The sequence below is a fragment of the Centrocercus urophasianus genome, unplaced genomic scaffold (assembly GCF_019232065.1).
Source record: "Centrocercus urophasianus isolate 14NV4802_14NV808 unplaced genomic scaffold, USGS_Curo_1.0 seq_13, whole genome shotgun sequence".
Classification (NCBI taxonomy): Eukaryota; Metazoa; Chordata; class Aves; order Galliformes; family Phasianidae; genus Centrocercus; species Centrocercus urophasianus.
This window is the reverse complement of record NW_024884475.1, coordinates 27,496,124-27,510,815: the sequence shown is the minus strand read 5'-3', so window position 1 is coordinate 27,510,815 and position 14,692 is coordinate 27,496,124. Positions and strand designations below refer to the sequence as shown.

The 14,692-nt window shown below is 39.2% G+C and overlaps 1 protein-coding gene across 1 annotated transcript; it reads left to right on the top strand.

Moving 5' to 3' along the window:
- The first annotated feature begins 7,557 nt into the window (after positions 1-7,557).
- Positions 7,558-13,866, top strand: LOC122156580 (general transcription factor IIE subunit 1-like). Its single transcript, XM_042811400.1, has 4 exons — positions 7,558-8,599; positions 9,949-10,150; positions 10,686-10,912; positions 11,282-13,866. The coding sequence occupies exons 1-4, from the start codon at positions 8,149-8,151 to the stop codon at positions 11,671-11,673; spliced, it is 1,272 nt and encodes a 423-aa protein (XP_042667334.1). The 5' UTR covers positions 7,558-8,148; the 3' UTR covers positions 11,674-13,866.
- Positions 13,867-14,692: the final 826 nt, after the last annotated feature.

The following is a 14,692-nucleotide window of genomic DNA, read 5'->3' as shown; positions in this document are numbered from 1 at the left end:
TACCTGCCTATTGTGAAGGACAAGTCACAGAGTCACAGTACTGCTGCATTCACACTTTAATCTGGTGGGGGGGGGGGGGATGTTCAGATTTATTTAGAATTAGTTGCATAAGAGGTATAATCAAATTACTTTGTCATTTAAGAATAAGTAGTAAGTTTACTTCCTTAATCAGTCCTCTCCCACTTTAGAGTATATGGAGCAAGGCAGTGTAGACTATTTACAGTCATTAACTAATGTGCTTTTGGTATGCCCCTTGTGCAAGAGAATCCACATTTCCACACTGGAAATTGCTTTATAATTGCAGGTGCATAGCTAAACCCCATGGATATCTATCCAGAGCCTGAATACATGTGTTGACTGTTGACAAAAATATTAAAAGCTATTAAAAAAAAAAAAGGAAAAAAGGAAGCAAATATGCTATACTTTATCTGCCTTAATGTCAACAGCGATTAATGTTATTAATTGCTTATTGATTTAATCTCCACCTCTTCATGCTGAAAGCACTTGCTCTAAAGGTTATCTCAGGCCAGAGAAGTTACATTTGTTTATTACAAGTAGAGACATTTTGTTTTTAGCATAAGTTTCCTCTCCCTTGTTCCAGCTGCTGTCATAAAAGCTAAGGCTATTTCACTGAAGAAAGAAAAAACGATTTATTACTTTTGTTTTGAATAGAAAATACACGGATCTGTTTCTTCATATTTAAGTACTGTACATTTATAGTTGAGGTATCTCACAACCACAGAAAGCACAACCTGATTCTTCAGCTTGTTTCTCCCCAGGTTAATAATTAACCATCTGTATTTTTTTCCTTTTAATTCTTTGTAAGTTTAAATAAGGTTCTAGTTTATTCGCTTGAATTTCTGCCCCCCCCCCCCCCGGGGTTGTGTTTTTTTTTTTTTTTAAGGAAAAGCACATATTTCATTCAAAGAGTACAAGAGAGTCACACAGCTTTCCTTGTCTCTGCTGTGCTTAGACACAAAACTCCAGAGCAGAGCACTCCCACAGCTATCAAGGAAGTACTTGCAAGGAAAGAGTAAGATTAAATAGAAGTTGAATTGCAGAAAGCAGGCACGATGGGGAGGGCTTTGATAGAGCAGCAGAGAACCCCTAAGCAAGCACCACATTCCACCGCCTCCTTCACAGCACATGGACACCTGTCTGCCCTTCACACAGCTCCTCAGACCACTGCCGGGAGGAGAAAGAAGCAGACCCCCCCAAAAAAAGAAAAAGCTCAGAATCTTGGTTTTCAATTTAGTGCTAACAGTAGGCAAATGACCTGTTTATGCTGAGGTGAGGATCAGAAGCTGTTCTGGTTTTGCAGGACCAGAATCATGGTTGAAAAAGGTACACAAAATCTCTCCAAGCAGCAAAACCTCCCATGCTTTGCACCAGAAGAACGAGATTAGCCAGAAAGAATAATGCTCAAAGCAGTGGCAGAAACCACAATTTGCCTTGGGAAGAAGTCTCCACATATTAATGCCTTTTATAAAAAGCTTCCTGTAACTGTTACAACTGTCTGGAAACACAACATTCAAAATCGAGGAAATACTGTGATCAAGAAGCAAGCAGACCACTCAGCTGATTCCTCTTAGCCTGCCTACTGGTTCTTCAGAGCATTTTATCTTGTTCTATGAAAGATTATAAGGATCTTTTGTAGCTCAGTCTGCTCCTAAACACTGTTACTTAAAAGAGACAAAATTAATTCTCAAGGAGTTGCTTTGTTTACATCCTGAGTACCTGGAGCTCTGCCCTCATGCCATTTTCTGCACCACACTGAATCAGATCTGAATTACATTAAATGTATACAAGACAAGATTTCAGTCTAACTTGTTTTGCAAAGTTTATTCTTTTAGCTCAAGGGTTATGTGTGAACAGTAGAAGAGTCCCAGTAGTAACACCCGCTTCTGACAAGTATTTTATACTTTAGTAACTCCATACATTAAGTTTACTTTGAGTTTCCCACTTTTAAAGTTCTGTCATTCTCTTAATTTTGCTAAGCTTTCTCCATTAGGCCAATACCCAATGCAAGAAATAAAAATAAAAAAAATCCCCAATCAAAATTCCACAGCTCAGAGCTCCATATGTAGCATAAGCCTCTACCTTTCTGGATGTGGGGAAGATTACAATGTATGCTACTCTGAGAAGAATCAAAAGCTGATTTAGTTTGATACCAGCACGCCTTCAGGGACTGTGGATTCAATAATTCAGTAATAAGGGGAGAGCACATTAAGAAAACCAGCACATGAAGAAAAAGAACCATCTCGAGGCAGGGTTTGCTTGGTTCACAAACACACGGTTAAACATTAACACCTGGTGTGTTGTCTAAGCAGAGACTTATGGGACAGCAAGGAAAGAGAGAGGCAATGGTGCAATTAACAACCGCGTGCACAGGGTAGCAGGTTATATATGGTCTGTTAGCATCTTTCTGGTGTTTTGTCATTTCACAGCACTTGAAGGCACAGGCTGGAGATTTTGTTTTATAAACTAAGGGAGTGTCAGGTACCAGCTGTCATGAAGGACATAGAATGAAGCAGAACACTGGAGGAAGGCAGAATAGCAGGTGGCGGGCTAGGAGAAGACAGAAAAGCAGCCTGCAAAGCTCATGTTTGCCCAAGGTACACATCGCAACCTCCTGCAAGGCCAGGTGCACCAACCACAGGGAAAATGCACTGCATTTACTCCACAGAGCAGCAACCCTTTACTTTTCTCATTCAGCTTCTGATGATGCTCTTTATTTCTCCCATTTCAGACTGCTCAACTGACAACCTCCCTTGTCTTCCTCAAGTAGCCCCAAGCACAGCACAATGCCAGAGCCACTCTACACAAACATCATCTCTGTTCAAAAAGGCCTAAAACAAAACCAAACAACTTTGCCTACCTGTGTCTCAAGCTCCTGCTTTCAGTAATGTCTTTGTTGCACAACAACTTAATAGCTCAAATCCTGCTTCCCACGGTCCTCAGTGCCAGAACTACAGGCACTCAGAAACACTCAAACCACATTTTTTTATTACTACCTTACTTACAATGTTTGCTTCTTCTCTGAGTGTGCATGCAACAGGGGACATAGCAAAAGCCCACACAGAACACAGCCACCCATGCAGGCACAGGGCTGAGCAGTACCCCTGCTGTGTACACTTACCTCTACTACATGCAGGCTGATGTCCTTACTCAGCAAGCCATCCTTATCAGCTACAGCATGCCCAGGTGCTTGTGATTTCCTGTTTCTGAGAGTACTCCCAGCTAAATCATGGCACTGCTGAATTTAGAAAGCTATGTTATGTCTTCGTGCCATGTTTCCACACCACACACAGGCTGAGGACAGCCACATGAATGAAACTCTGAGGTTACAGAGCACTTTCCCTGTTGAAAACACTTAGCAAGGAAACCCACAGGGATTACTCATTCTAAACCTTTCCCACAGACAAAACACAAGTACCAGCATGCAGTCTTGCACCTCTGCATGTTCTAATGGAACATCATAGCAAAGGAGTGTGCTCAAGAAGCACAGTATGAAAAAAATTATACCTGCTCAACTGTTCTGTGCAACATTTTAAATTTAACACACAATAGCACACATTAATTACCACAAGGTTCCAACCTCCACTGCACACGTACATGATGGACAGACTGGAGATCAAATTGATGATTACAGTCCTAAGAGTGTCTGGCAGCCTTAGTTTAGTGTTTGTTTTAAACGTGGTTTTCTCACCCATAGAAGGAAATAAAAGTACAACTTTATCTTCTGAGAAAAAATACAGTGAAAAAATATTTCTCATTTCCTTTGAAGACAGAAGCCACCTAAAATAGAACATGCCAAAAACACAAAAGCTAAATATATGTATGCTATTTTTTTCTGAATATTTTCAATGAAAGCTCCTAAACACAAATTATGTAAATTACCCAGGCTATGTTTTTGTTTTGCAACAAAAAAATGAGTTAATTATCATGTTACCTGTAGTCTTGTAAAGTCATGCTAATGAAAACACAGATTGCAGTCACTTAAAATTTTGGTCCTGATCTGTTGTAGGTATGTAGCATTGAGCAATCAGATTTGTAACTGTATCGTGATGCAACGTGTACTAGAGTGAATTCATTCAGTTCCTAATGAAATGTGATCTGGGGACTCTTGCTCCACCTGGGTGATAATTGAGGCTGATCACAGATGGGTGTAGGAAAAAGCTGGGAAATACTTAAGCTCATTTTGCAGTTACTTTGAGCTCTTAGGAAATGGGTGATTGTTATATAGCAGCAGTCTGGAGATTTCTGCACATATAATAGAGGTAATGATAAAAAGTTTTTAACTTAGTTACAAATAATGTGATTATATTAATTTTAACAAAAGACTACTTTAATAAATTTTTCTCCTTTAGAGCTTTTGAAGTAAAAGTCAAATTAAAAAAAATTAAAGCGTGTAGCTTATCTGCTCAGACAGTTTCAAATAGAAGGTTAACTAAGCAAGTGGCTGTAGATCAGCCTTGTACAACCTGCTCTATGTGATGTCTGTGAACTTGAAATGCTGCTTTTGATAGCTGCTTGTTAATACAGTAAGCAATTCTGTGCAGGTTTCCCAAAACAAAGGATGGTCTGAAAGATAGTTCCTATTCTTGCTTATGGCAAAAACAAAGCAGTGTATTTTCTCTTCTGAAGCTATAGTAGCTCCACGTAAATCACAAACTGAAGAGCTGCTCCAGCATCTAAAATAAAAGAGGTCAAAAAAAAGTAGATCCCAACCTCATGAAAGTGCTTCAAAATCACTTAACAGTAGAAATTAGGCCGTGATTTCAAAGGTATCTGTCAGTATGTGCTACCAACTGAAAAAAGCTACTTCCCAATGATCCATACAAGTAGCAAAATACCTGTCTCTTATTGGAGTGTGACTGCAGCTCAGCTCTGGAGCAGATTCCTGCTTGAAGCCCTTCTATCTCTGCAGCAAAGCTGCTCCACTTTCTTCTCCTTTCCTTGATAAGGGTCATCTCAGTTTCTTAATGGAGATCTGCTGCCTGCAGACAGCAGCTCTTAACCAGCAGTTTCTCCTGAACTGTGAGCCTCTAGGCAATTGGAAGGCAAGGAAGTTTATCAATGGGGACTGGAGAACATCACCTCAGATGTAGCAAAGAGATGGAAAGAATGCTGCGTTTGTATTTTCCATGCCTGCTATTTATTCTGTGGAAATTCAGCTATTCTTGTAAAAAGAAAGCCATTGCTTTCTATGTTTGACCAAAAGCTTGAATACCTGTATTTCTACTGCAAATTGATACTATGTGTATGTGGTGGTGGTGTTTTCTTATCAGTATTTTTGCAGAATATATTCACAGCATTTATATTACAGGTGATGGACAATGGTTGTTGTTGTGGAAGTGCTGAGTTTTTTTGGCTTGGCTGGTTTGGTGTTGGCAGTGTTGGAAATGGTGGCTTTTTTCCTTTTTATTTTTTATTTTTTAAATAGTTTTTGTGGTTGTAAGACTCTGGACTTGAAGTGTTATTAACATTAAGGTGTTTGGAAACGCTTCAGTGCAATTCAAATCTCTGCAAGTACATAATACTGGTCTGGGATGAGGAATCATAAGAATTCATAGGCCAGCAAACCCCAGGTTTACAGCTTAGGTCCAACATATTCTCTAATAAGGTTATCGCCTTATCCTGTTCCTTTGGAAATTACTTTATATATTTTATTTAATATATTTTATATATTTTTATTATTTTATATATTATTATATATTTTTAAATATTAAAAAAAAATATGTATATATATTTGACTTTAGGTCAGAAAAAACTGTTGTGAGACCTGCTTGTAAAAGAAGTGTCATGGTTCTGCCCCACATTAGTCAAGAAGTAGATAATGTGGTTTTGTTAATCTTTTAAAGCAGTACAATCTAATTGGCATTTTTAAAATAAATAATCCACACAGAGTGTATCTTAGCCCGTTCTGAGATACTAGCCCACACTAATGCCTCTGCAGGGCATGGTAGGAGTGGTAGCAGATCCCAGTCAGTTGCTGAGGCTGCACTTCCACTCTTTGTTGTGGCTGGTCCTTATTACAAAAATACCTGATGACCCCTTTCTGTAGGGAGCATAGTGAAGGTCCCAGTGCCTCCTGTCAGTGGGTTAGCCAGCAAGGACAAAGGTCAGTGCTCTCCAGAACCCGAGGATGCTCAAGGTCACATTCCTGATCTTTGAAGTTGATGTTGGGACACTGTCCCTCCATCCTGTTGAATAGAAGCCACTGCACAGAAACAAATTCCAAATCTGAGGTCAGAAAGAGAGAGAAATAAATCATCAGCATAAGTTAGCATATTCTTTAGTGGAAAAAATCTGTTCTTCTGTACTCCAGAAATCATTTTCTGCTCAAGCACTTGAGGAGTTTTAACACCAGAGAGCAGACGTGGGAGTCCAGCAAATCAGCAAATCTAAGCTGTCTGGTACTCTAGCCACTTCTGTGCTGTTTGCAGCTTCTCAGCTATGCTTTATACGAAGATTATTTCTTCTGCATACATTTATCCTGACTTCAAAAGGAAAACAAGAAAGCCTACTCAGCTGTAAGAGCAAAGAGACCTTGCTGCAGGTGGTGAAATGGAAATTGCCAGCTGTGTGCAGCTGATCGAGTGGCTTGTGGACAGGTGCTGTACTCAGGCCTGTATGTTTTCTAAATGAAGCAGTGACTTGTTTTCCAAGGATAGGAGTGGAGATGGAATTACAGTCCAGGTACTTGGCTAGAGGCTATTCCTGCCCCATAGCAGACACCTGCACACATGTACAAAGATAGTGTTATGTTAAGGCTTGACTGGCAGCTAGAATTGGATTTAGTTCTGGGAGACTCAGTTCAACAAAAGTTCAAGGACCTGTGCTTTCCTATCTGGGAAAGGGTTTATCTGTCCAGTCCTATCAGCTACACTGAGTCAGATGGATGGTTTGGCTGAGACTTTTCAGAGGATGAGGACAAAGAAGAAGGGAAAGTAGAACTAGAGAGGAGGAAAAAAAAGAAAAAAAAAAAGTTGTTCCTTCCTTGAGGTTTTCATGAAAAAAAACACTGTTCCTACAGTCTGTGGACCGTTGGTGGAACTGACCTTAGTTTCCTTACTAGGATTCAGCTTAATTCTTCTGGAGCACACCAAAATAATTTAAGTTGGATGAGACCTCTGGAGACCATCTGGTCCAACCTCTACTCATGTTTCATTAAACCACAAAGCCAGGTCAGGATCCTCAGGCCTGTTGAAGTCCAGATACTCAGTATCCTCCCTGAACATCTTAATGCAGTGCTCCCTATTCTTCCTGTGGGAGATTTAGGTCAGGGTAGTGCCATTTCTTTCTGGGTTTCTAGCCTTAGACCACCAGGATTATACTTAATTTAGTGACAAGACAGTGCTTTCCCTATGAGATGTAAATTTGATTATAGCTTTTGTTTTTAACTATGATTTCTGTTGAAGAGTAAATGCAAGCTCTATGTAGTGATGCACAATCACCTGTGATTGAGCAAGGTGCCCCTCAGCAGCAGATGTCAATGCAAGTGCTGGCAACTTACTACATGCCATAATGTGCTGTCCCACCCCCACCCACCTTCTGATGCACTGGATCTAGTAGGCTTAGTCCTAACACTGTGCTGCGTGAGGGCAGTGCCAGGCAAGATGGAACATCCTTTTCTAGGCCTTTGCGTGACCCTCACAACCAGCAAGGGAAAAAACAAACAAAAAAACCCAAACCAACAACATAATAAGCAGCACACTAAGGTACTCAAATATCCATTGCAGCTTTGTCACACAGGGAGGTAGAACCACATCTATTTTATGTTGTTATGAATTAGACTATAGATTTTCCACTTGGCTTGCATCCTGAGCTGTAATTTTTATGGCTGGCTATGAGTGAAAATGAGCACTTCAGGCATGCCTAGACATGAAAATACTGTCTTCTGTAACCTATTTTTATAGATGTCCTCTTGTGTAAAAACTCACAGAATCTATGAATCCTACAGTTGTAATTGCTGTACCTGAATACCTGATCTTTGTCTATTGGTACCACCCCATCCATAGGTGCAGATTAAGTATTTTATATTAATTTATTCAGTGAAGACTTGCAGAAGGCAAATGACAGTGAACAAAAAGGCTTACCATAACTTGCTGTGCAACACTTCTTTCTCTGACAGCAGTACAACTCATGATGGAAGAGCAAAACGTTACCACAGAAGTCCCAGCAGCCCTAAAGCGCCTGGCCAAATACATAGTGAGGGGTTTCTATGGAGTAGAGTACTCCCTGGCCGTGGATGTACTGACCCGCTACCCCTGTGTGAAAGAGGATGACTTGTTACAGCTGCTCAAGTACGAACGCAAACAGCTGCGCACTGTTCTCAACACACTCAAGGCAGACAAGCTTGTGAAGCTGCGTATGCGAGTTGAAACAGGGCCTAATGGGAAGAGCACAAGACACAACTATTATTACATCAATTATAAGGTGCTGGTGGATGTGATAAAGTACAAACTGGACCATGTGCGGCGGAAGATAGAAGCAGATGAGCGGGATTCAACTACCAGGTCCTCCTTTAAATGTCCATCTTGTTCTAGCACATACACAGACCTGGAGGTCAATCAACTCTTTGATGTATTTACAGGTGTGTTTAATCATTTATTTGGTTTTTATCTTGAAGAATAACTGTGATAACATTAAATTGGCTCTTTTGGGAACTTTGCAAGGAAGGTGTATTTGTTAGGATTTACTTCGTTTGCTGATGGGCAAAGAGCCAAGGACAGGAAAAAAAGCTGGGAAATGAGGGTAAAAGGAAAAGCTCTTTGTAGAATAGGCCCAACGAGAGAAAATAAACTTGAGTGTAAGAGCCAGAGTTGGGAACCAGATTTAGGCTTCACCTTGCTAGGAATTAGACACTCTACCTGGGTTAAGACTACTCATCTGTCTTTAGTTCCATTTTCTCATATGGAAATGAATACATATTTATGTTACTCTACTCTGAATTTAAGTTAATCTTAGTGTCTTTGATGTTTCTGATGGAAGAGTTGGATGGATAAAGATGGATAAAGCAGTTTGCAGCCACCAACTGTAATAACCACAACAAAGACTGTCAGCAGAGGAGAGGTGTTCTTTCAGTCCTGTACTGGAAACAGAGAAGTTCAGGCTCCTCACAGGGCAACGTGACACATCCATAGCAGAAGTGGCATCAGAGTCTGGGGTTTCTCCTCCTTAAAATCAAAATAACTAGAGAGCACTTGTTCAAAAGGAGGTAAAATGGAATTCTATTGCAATATATTACCCTAAATGCAGCTATGATGCTAACATGTGGGTCATGGCACCTTGAAAGGATGCCAAAGCCAGTGAGAATGACCCATACTTTACAGTGATTAACTTGAAATTTCAAAGGTGAAGTTAGCATGCTGTCATTTGGCAAATTATCGCTTTGTTCTCATCCTAGAGACACTGATGTGCTACTGAAATGCAAAGATGAAGGCTGGTGATTATTTCATTTAGACACAAATGTAGGACTTAGTATATGTTTTAATGAAGTCTTTTTTGAACTGTGGAACTTCAAACTAAAACCAGCAGATGTTCTTTATGCTTGCAAATGTCTTTTCATATGTTTGTGAAGTTAGAAAAAGATCATTAAACAAGGAAAAAAACCCACCTTAGTATCTAATGCTACTGCAAGTCTAACCAACCTAAGTTTTCCCCCCAGCATGGCTACTTCTTTCTTGTACAACTAACATGAGAATAGTCTTTCTCCTCCCCCTCCCATACACCTCTACACACCACCACTCCTTCCCCCCCCCCCCCCCAACCAAAAAAAAAGCTAGAATTTGAATTCCTTTGGATGAAATGAACAAATGCAAAAACTCTGGTAAAGTTTAGAGTATTTTGGAAACTGTCCAGGTAGGACTTCTCAACAAGTTACTGTTTATCTTTTGTATTCTATGAACATGAGATTTTTTTTCAATTTTGATAACGTTGCAGAGACCTTCCGTTGTACTTACTGCAATACTGAAGTAGAGGAAGATGCCTCAGCACTGCCTAAGCGAGATGCTCGAACCTTGCTAGCAAAATTCAATGAGCAGATGGAACCTATCTTTGTGCTACTGCGTGAGACAGAAGACACTGTTCTACCATATGACTTGTTGGAACCTCAGCCAACAGCAATCCCAGGCATATCAGAAAGGTATAAGTATAACTCTCCTATCTCCTAATAATACAGTCTCTCCAACAACTTTCCAGTTGTACCATCTTTGAAATACCTAATTTAAAGGCCTGCTTTATTTGACTGTACATAATGGGAAACTCCTTAATGAAGAAGCCAGTTATTATCTACGGCATCTAAATTGTTATAAATTTACAGCTTTATTTTTGTTACATTATTTAAGGAGTTATATTCTAGACTTCTCCTTTGGTGAATATAGTTCACAGCCTTTTCCGTGATAAAGTAATGTTACTCTATGGGTATCCTTTATCTAGAAATGCATTACTACAGAAATCATGCAAAAAAATCAGTGGGTCAGAATCGCTTGCCTCTATTATGAGATAAGGGGCAATGAAAATTAGTTAAAACTAGAGAGAACCTGTTAAAGCTAGGCAACTAATAAGCTTCATTCTTGGTGGGGTTTTTTGTTGTTTTTTTGGTGGTGGTGGTGGTTTGAATGGGAAGTGAGGGTCTTGCTTGTATTTCATCTGTCCAAAATGGATGACATTTCATTTAGCTTTGACCAGAAGGTATGTTCAAGCATGCCAGAACCCTGCAGTAGACCTGAAAAATGGGCCACCAAAAATTCCTCTTTTGGCAATACATATAGTCAGAACTTAATTATTGATGTCCAAGATTCTGAGCGCAAGAAGAAAAAGAAAGAAAAAGCAACTAAAGAGCAACCTATCTGGATGTCAGAGAGCACTGTGGAAGGAGCAACAACAGCTACCATCAATAATGCTGGTAAGTTTTGAGCACTGACAAATAGTTCAGCAGCTTTACTACAATTAAATGTAGTTTTCCTAGAAAATGATGTGAAATTGGTTCATAATATACAATAGTTCTCCAATTCTGGTCTAGTGACTATCAAAACTTAGTTTCTGAAAACTATTCTTTAGAGTGGTTTAGATAATAATCCTAAAGCCAGAAGTTAAGTACCATGTCCTGAAATGTTCTCACTCTAGCCAGGCACCACTGGTATTACTTCTAAGCAGCAAGTTCTTCAAAATGCCTGCATTTTAGAGAATGCTAAACAAAGTAGGAAAAAAATATTTCATTTACATAGTATCTGGTAACTAAAAGCATTCATAGCTCTAACATATCGTGTGTTAGGAACAAATGCTTCTGAAGAAGCCGAAGAAACTGTTAAAGAAACTGTCAGTGAGAACGAAATCATCAAGACTCTTCTCATCCATGAATCCATGAAGTCACTGTCCAGCACTGACTATGCTCCTGCTGTCAAAAGCAAATTACCTGAATCAGGCAGTGACACTGAGTCTGAAAATGCCAAACACTCAAGTACAATAACAACAAAATTAGCAGGCAGCCCGTTTGAACAAGAAGAAGAGCAAGAATCACTAGATCCTATTTTAATGGTAGCTGCTCGGCCTTACTCATATGGTGAAATTAGTGAAAATCCAGAGCTTGTGTCTCTCATGACGAATGAAGAGAGAGAAGCTTATATAAAAGTTGTACAAGAAATGTTCCAGTCTGTGTTTGATTAAATACTATTGCACTGAATATACATGCCTGTATAGAATGGGTAAAGTTTTCTTTTGGATTAAGACAAAGTTAGCTTGATCATTTAACTCAGGATCTTAAATTCATAACAGATGAGTTATGCTTTGTTTGAATGCCTTTTGTTAGCAAGAAATACCACCTGTAGGAGGTAACTACAGTTCAAAACGCTAGCACTGCAGAAAAAGAGCCCAAAGTAACTACGGGTTTTCTGTTGTTTTAGTGCTTAGACTTCTTGTGAATGCTTTAATCAGTAATTTTGGAGCATAAATAATTCCAAAATGCAACTGAATATTGTGATCTGATTAAAATAAAGTTTCAAAAGCACTGTCATAATCTACTTAAAAAAAAAAAAAATCAGTCATTGTACCTGTATGGGAACAACTGATCACAGCCTGAACTTCTGACTGACCACCTGTGACAAGCAATGAGTCAGCTGCGGGAGCACAGGTGAAGGCGATTCACCTGTGTGATGGAAGGCGTGGAGTCTGGCTCCATCTTTCCTAGATCTCATTTAAGTGCTGACTGCCACTGAGGAAGGATCTCTTTCTGGAGATTGCTCCTCATGGAGTTTATTGTGAGCCTACAACATTAGTGAGCGTTTTTCATTTATTATCTTACCACTGTGATAATCCTACTTAGCCTAACCTCTGTACACCTATTGATTGTACAGTACCTTCCTCCTAGAATTTGCAAAAGTGAATCAAATTCTGATAGGGTTTGGTTTCACTCTGTTTCAGTACATTCTCCTAAATATTGGCTTGCAAGCCATTCTCTATGCATTAGTAATATCCCTCAGTTCAAAGAGCTGCTACTAAATTTTGTTAGCAATAGAAGAAAAATCAGTTCTGTATGTTAACTTTCATCTTAAAAGTTACAAAATGAAAAAAAAAACCCTAAAAATGCTTTTCACTTACTGTTCCATACAGCTATTCCTAAGGGGATAACAGCACAATGAAATTCAGAATTGGGAACAGTTTCAAAAAATGTCTGTTCCCATTTCAATGTTATTTCATTACAGAAGGCTGTACAGCAGGCATGAGCTGCAAGACAGCCATTTAGCCCCAACAGTTGCCTTTCACACTTATTTTTTCCCCCCTCAAGATGCCTAAAATAGATAATGTATTGTAATATTCATTTGGTCCAGATTGCTATGCAAGCAGTTTATCAAGCTGAAATTTCCATTCATACTCTTCTGCACTCATTTTAAGTGAGATTCTTTCTAATACTACTGGAAAGAAAGACGTTCTACTTGACTGGTACTGCATAAGAGCAGAAGCATTGGTATCAGAGTATAAGATACAGCTTAATTTCTTTGGCAAATATACTATTTTAGCAAGGAATAATTAAAGTAGAATATGAGAGTACAAACTTCCAAGAGAGGAACCTGTTTGAACATCAGGAAATACTTCTTCACTCTGATGATGACTGAGTGCTGGTTCCCTATAGGTTGTAATGTCTCCTGGGTTGTAGATTTCAAAGTTGGCTGCATGAGGTCCTGCGCAAGAGGCTCCAGGTGGCCCTGCTTAAGCAAAAGGGTTGGACAAAGTTACCTCCAAAGATACCTTCTAACCTCGTTTATTCTAGGATTCTGTGAAGAGAGAAAGTGTGAACAAAGGAATATCAAAAGTAGATGGATTAGTACGAAGAGAATTTAACTTACAGTGTCAGAGGTAAAAGAATGCAGAGGCTTCACTTGTCACAAAGTAACTCATCCACTATTGAAGAAAACTTTCAATAGTGGACGAGTTACTCTATGACAAGTGTTTCTTGTTTGAAAACAGTGTCAATTCTTTCTCCTGTCTCATGTGTCTCATTAACTGGGGCAGTTAGCCTGAGGTACAGCCTATGCATTACAGTACTAGTGCTCTGAACTGGAACACAATTACAAGGGCAGTTTCAATTCTTATTAGGCTACTTTAATCAACAACAAAAACCCTTAAACCCTCAACGCTATCAAATTATTAACAAAAACTAAGACAAAAAATGCTGTCTCTATATAGAAGTCTGCCATGGAATACTTTGTACTTCCAATTAAGATTTTGTAACCAAGATTTCCTTAAGCAATTACAACTCACAGAGCAAACACCATAATACAATTGACTCTGGCAAAGCTATACAGAAGAAGTTACTCTCACATCTCTAATCAGCATACAATAAAGAGAAGAACTTTTCACTAATATTTCTTATGGTTGGTTACTGTTGCCATTTTCTTCCCCTCAACACAACATCTTCCTGATGCTTATCACTATCATCAACTTTATTTTCACAATTAAAAACAATTCCTCATTTTCTTCCATGGATTTTGAAACAACATTCAATCCTGAAGTTGCAGCTAACGACTTCACCTACACTGTGCGCTATCAGCTTTTTTTATTGCTTCTGAAGCTGTTAGAGCAAGACTGCCTACAAGGAGCTATCCTGAGTACAAGGTCTTATATTTTTAACACCATGAAAGATTGTTCCCTGCTATGCCCACCAGCAGCAGTGGTATCATTCCTGCTGGTGTGACAAGGAGATCTGTGTTCCTTCTCTATGAGCATACACTGTTAGTGCTGAATGTATTTACGGTAAGCACTACTCTTTATCTTTTCTCATTCAAAATTATATTTAACCAATCCATCTGTACATCTAGACATCCCTCCTTAGTTTTGACATCTATTATAGTTGACCACCCTTCCTGCAGGATAATTTTCTGCTTCAACATCAATTGTAATTGCAATTTTATCTAATGCTGCCAAGCATTGCCTCATTTTCCAAAGTCACAATGGATGCACACTTTCTCAATTGCAATTTGATCCCTCATCAAAGCAAAGCCAGTGGCCCACCTGTACTACCCCTTCGTCTCAGTAAGTGTTGACAATCTTCACAGAATCCAGTCACAGGTTTTGCTCAAAATTTCATCACCAGAACAGGGCAAATCCATCAAAATGCATTATTCATATACAGCATTATTGAATGCTCACCTTGGAATGGTTTGTGCTCATGTTTCCTGAGCTTAACATT

Coding starts and splice junctions, on each gene's coding strand:
- LOC122156580 (XM_042811400.1), top strand. CDS start 8,149: ATGATGGAAGAGCAAAACGTTACCACAGAAGTCCCAGCAGCCCTAAAG. Junction 8,600..9,948: donor ACTCTTTGATGTATTTACAG/GTGTGTTTAATC, acceptor ATAACGTTGCAG/AGACCTTCCGTTGTACTTAC. Junction 10,151..10,685: donor ATCCCAGGCATATCAGAAAG/GTATAAGTATAA, acceptor CATTTCATTTAG/CTTTGACCAGAAGGTATGTT.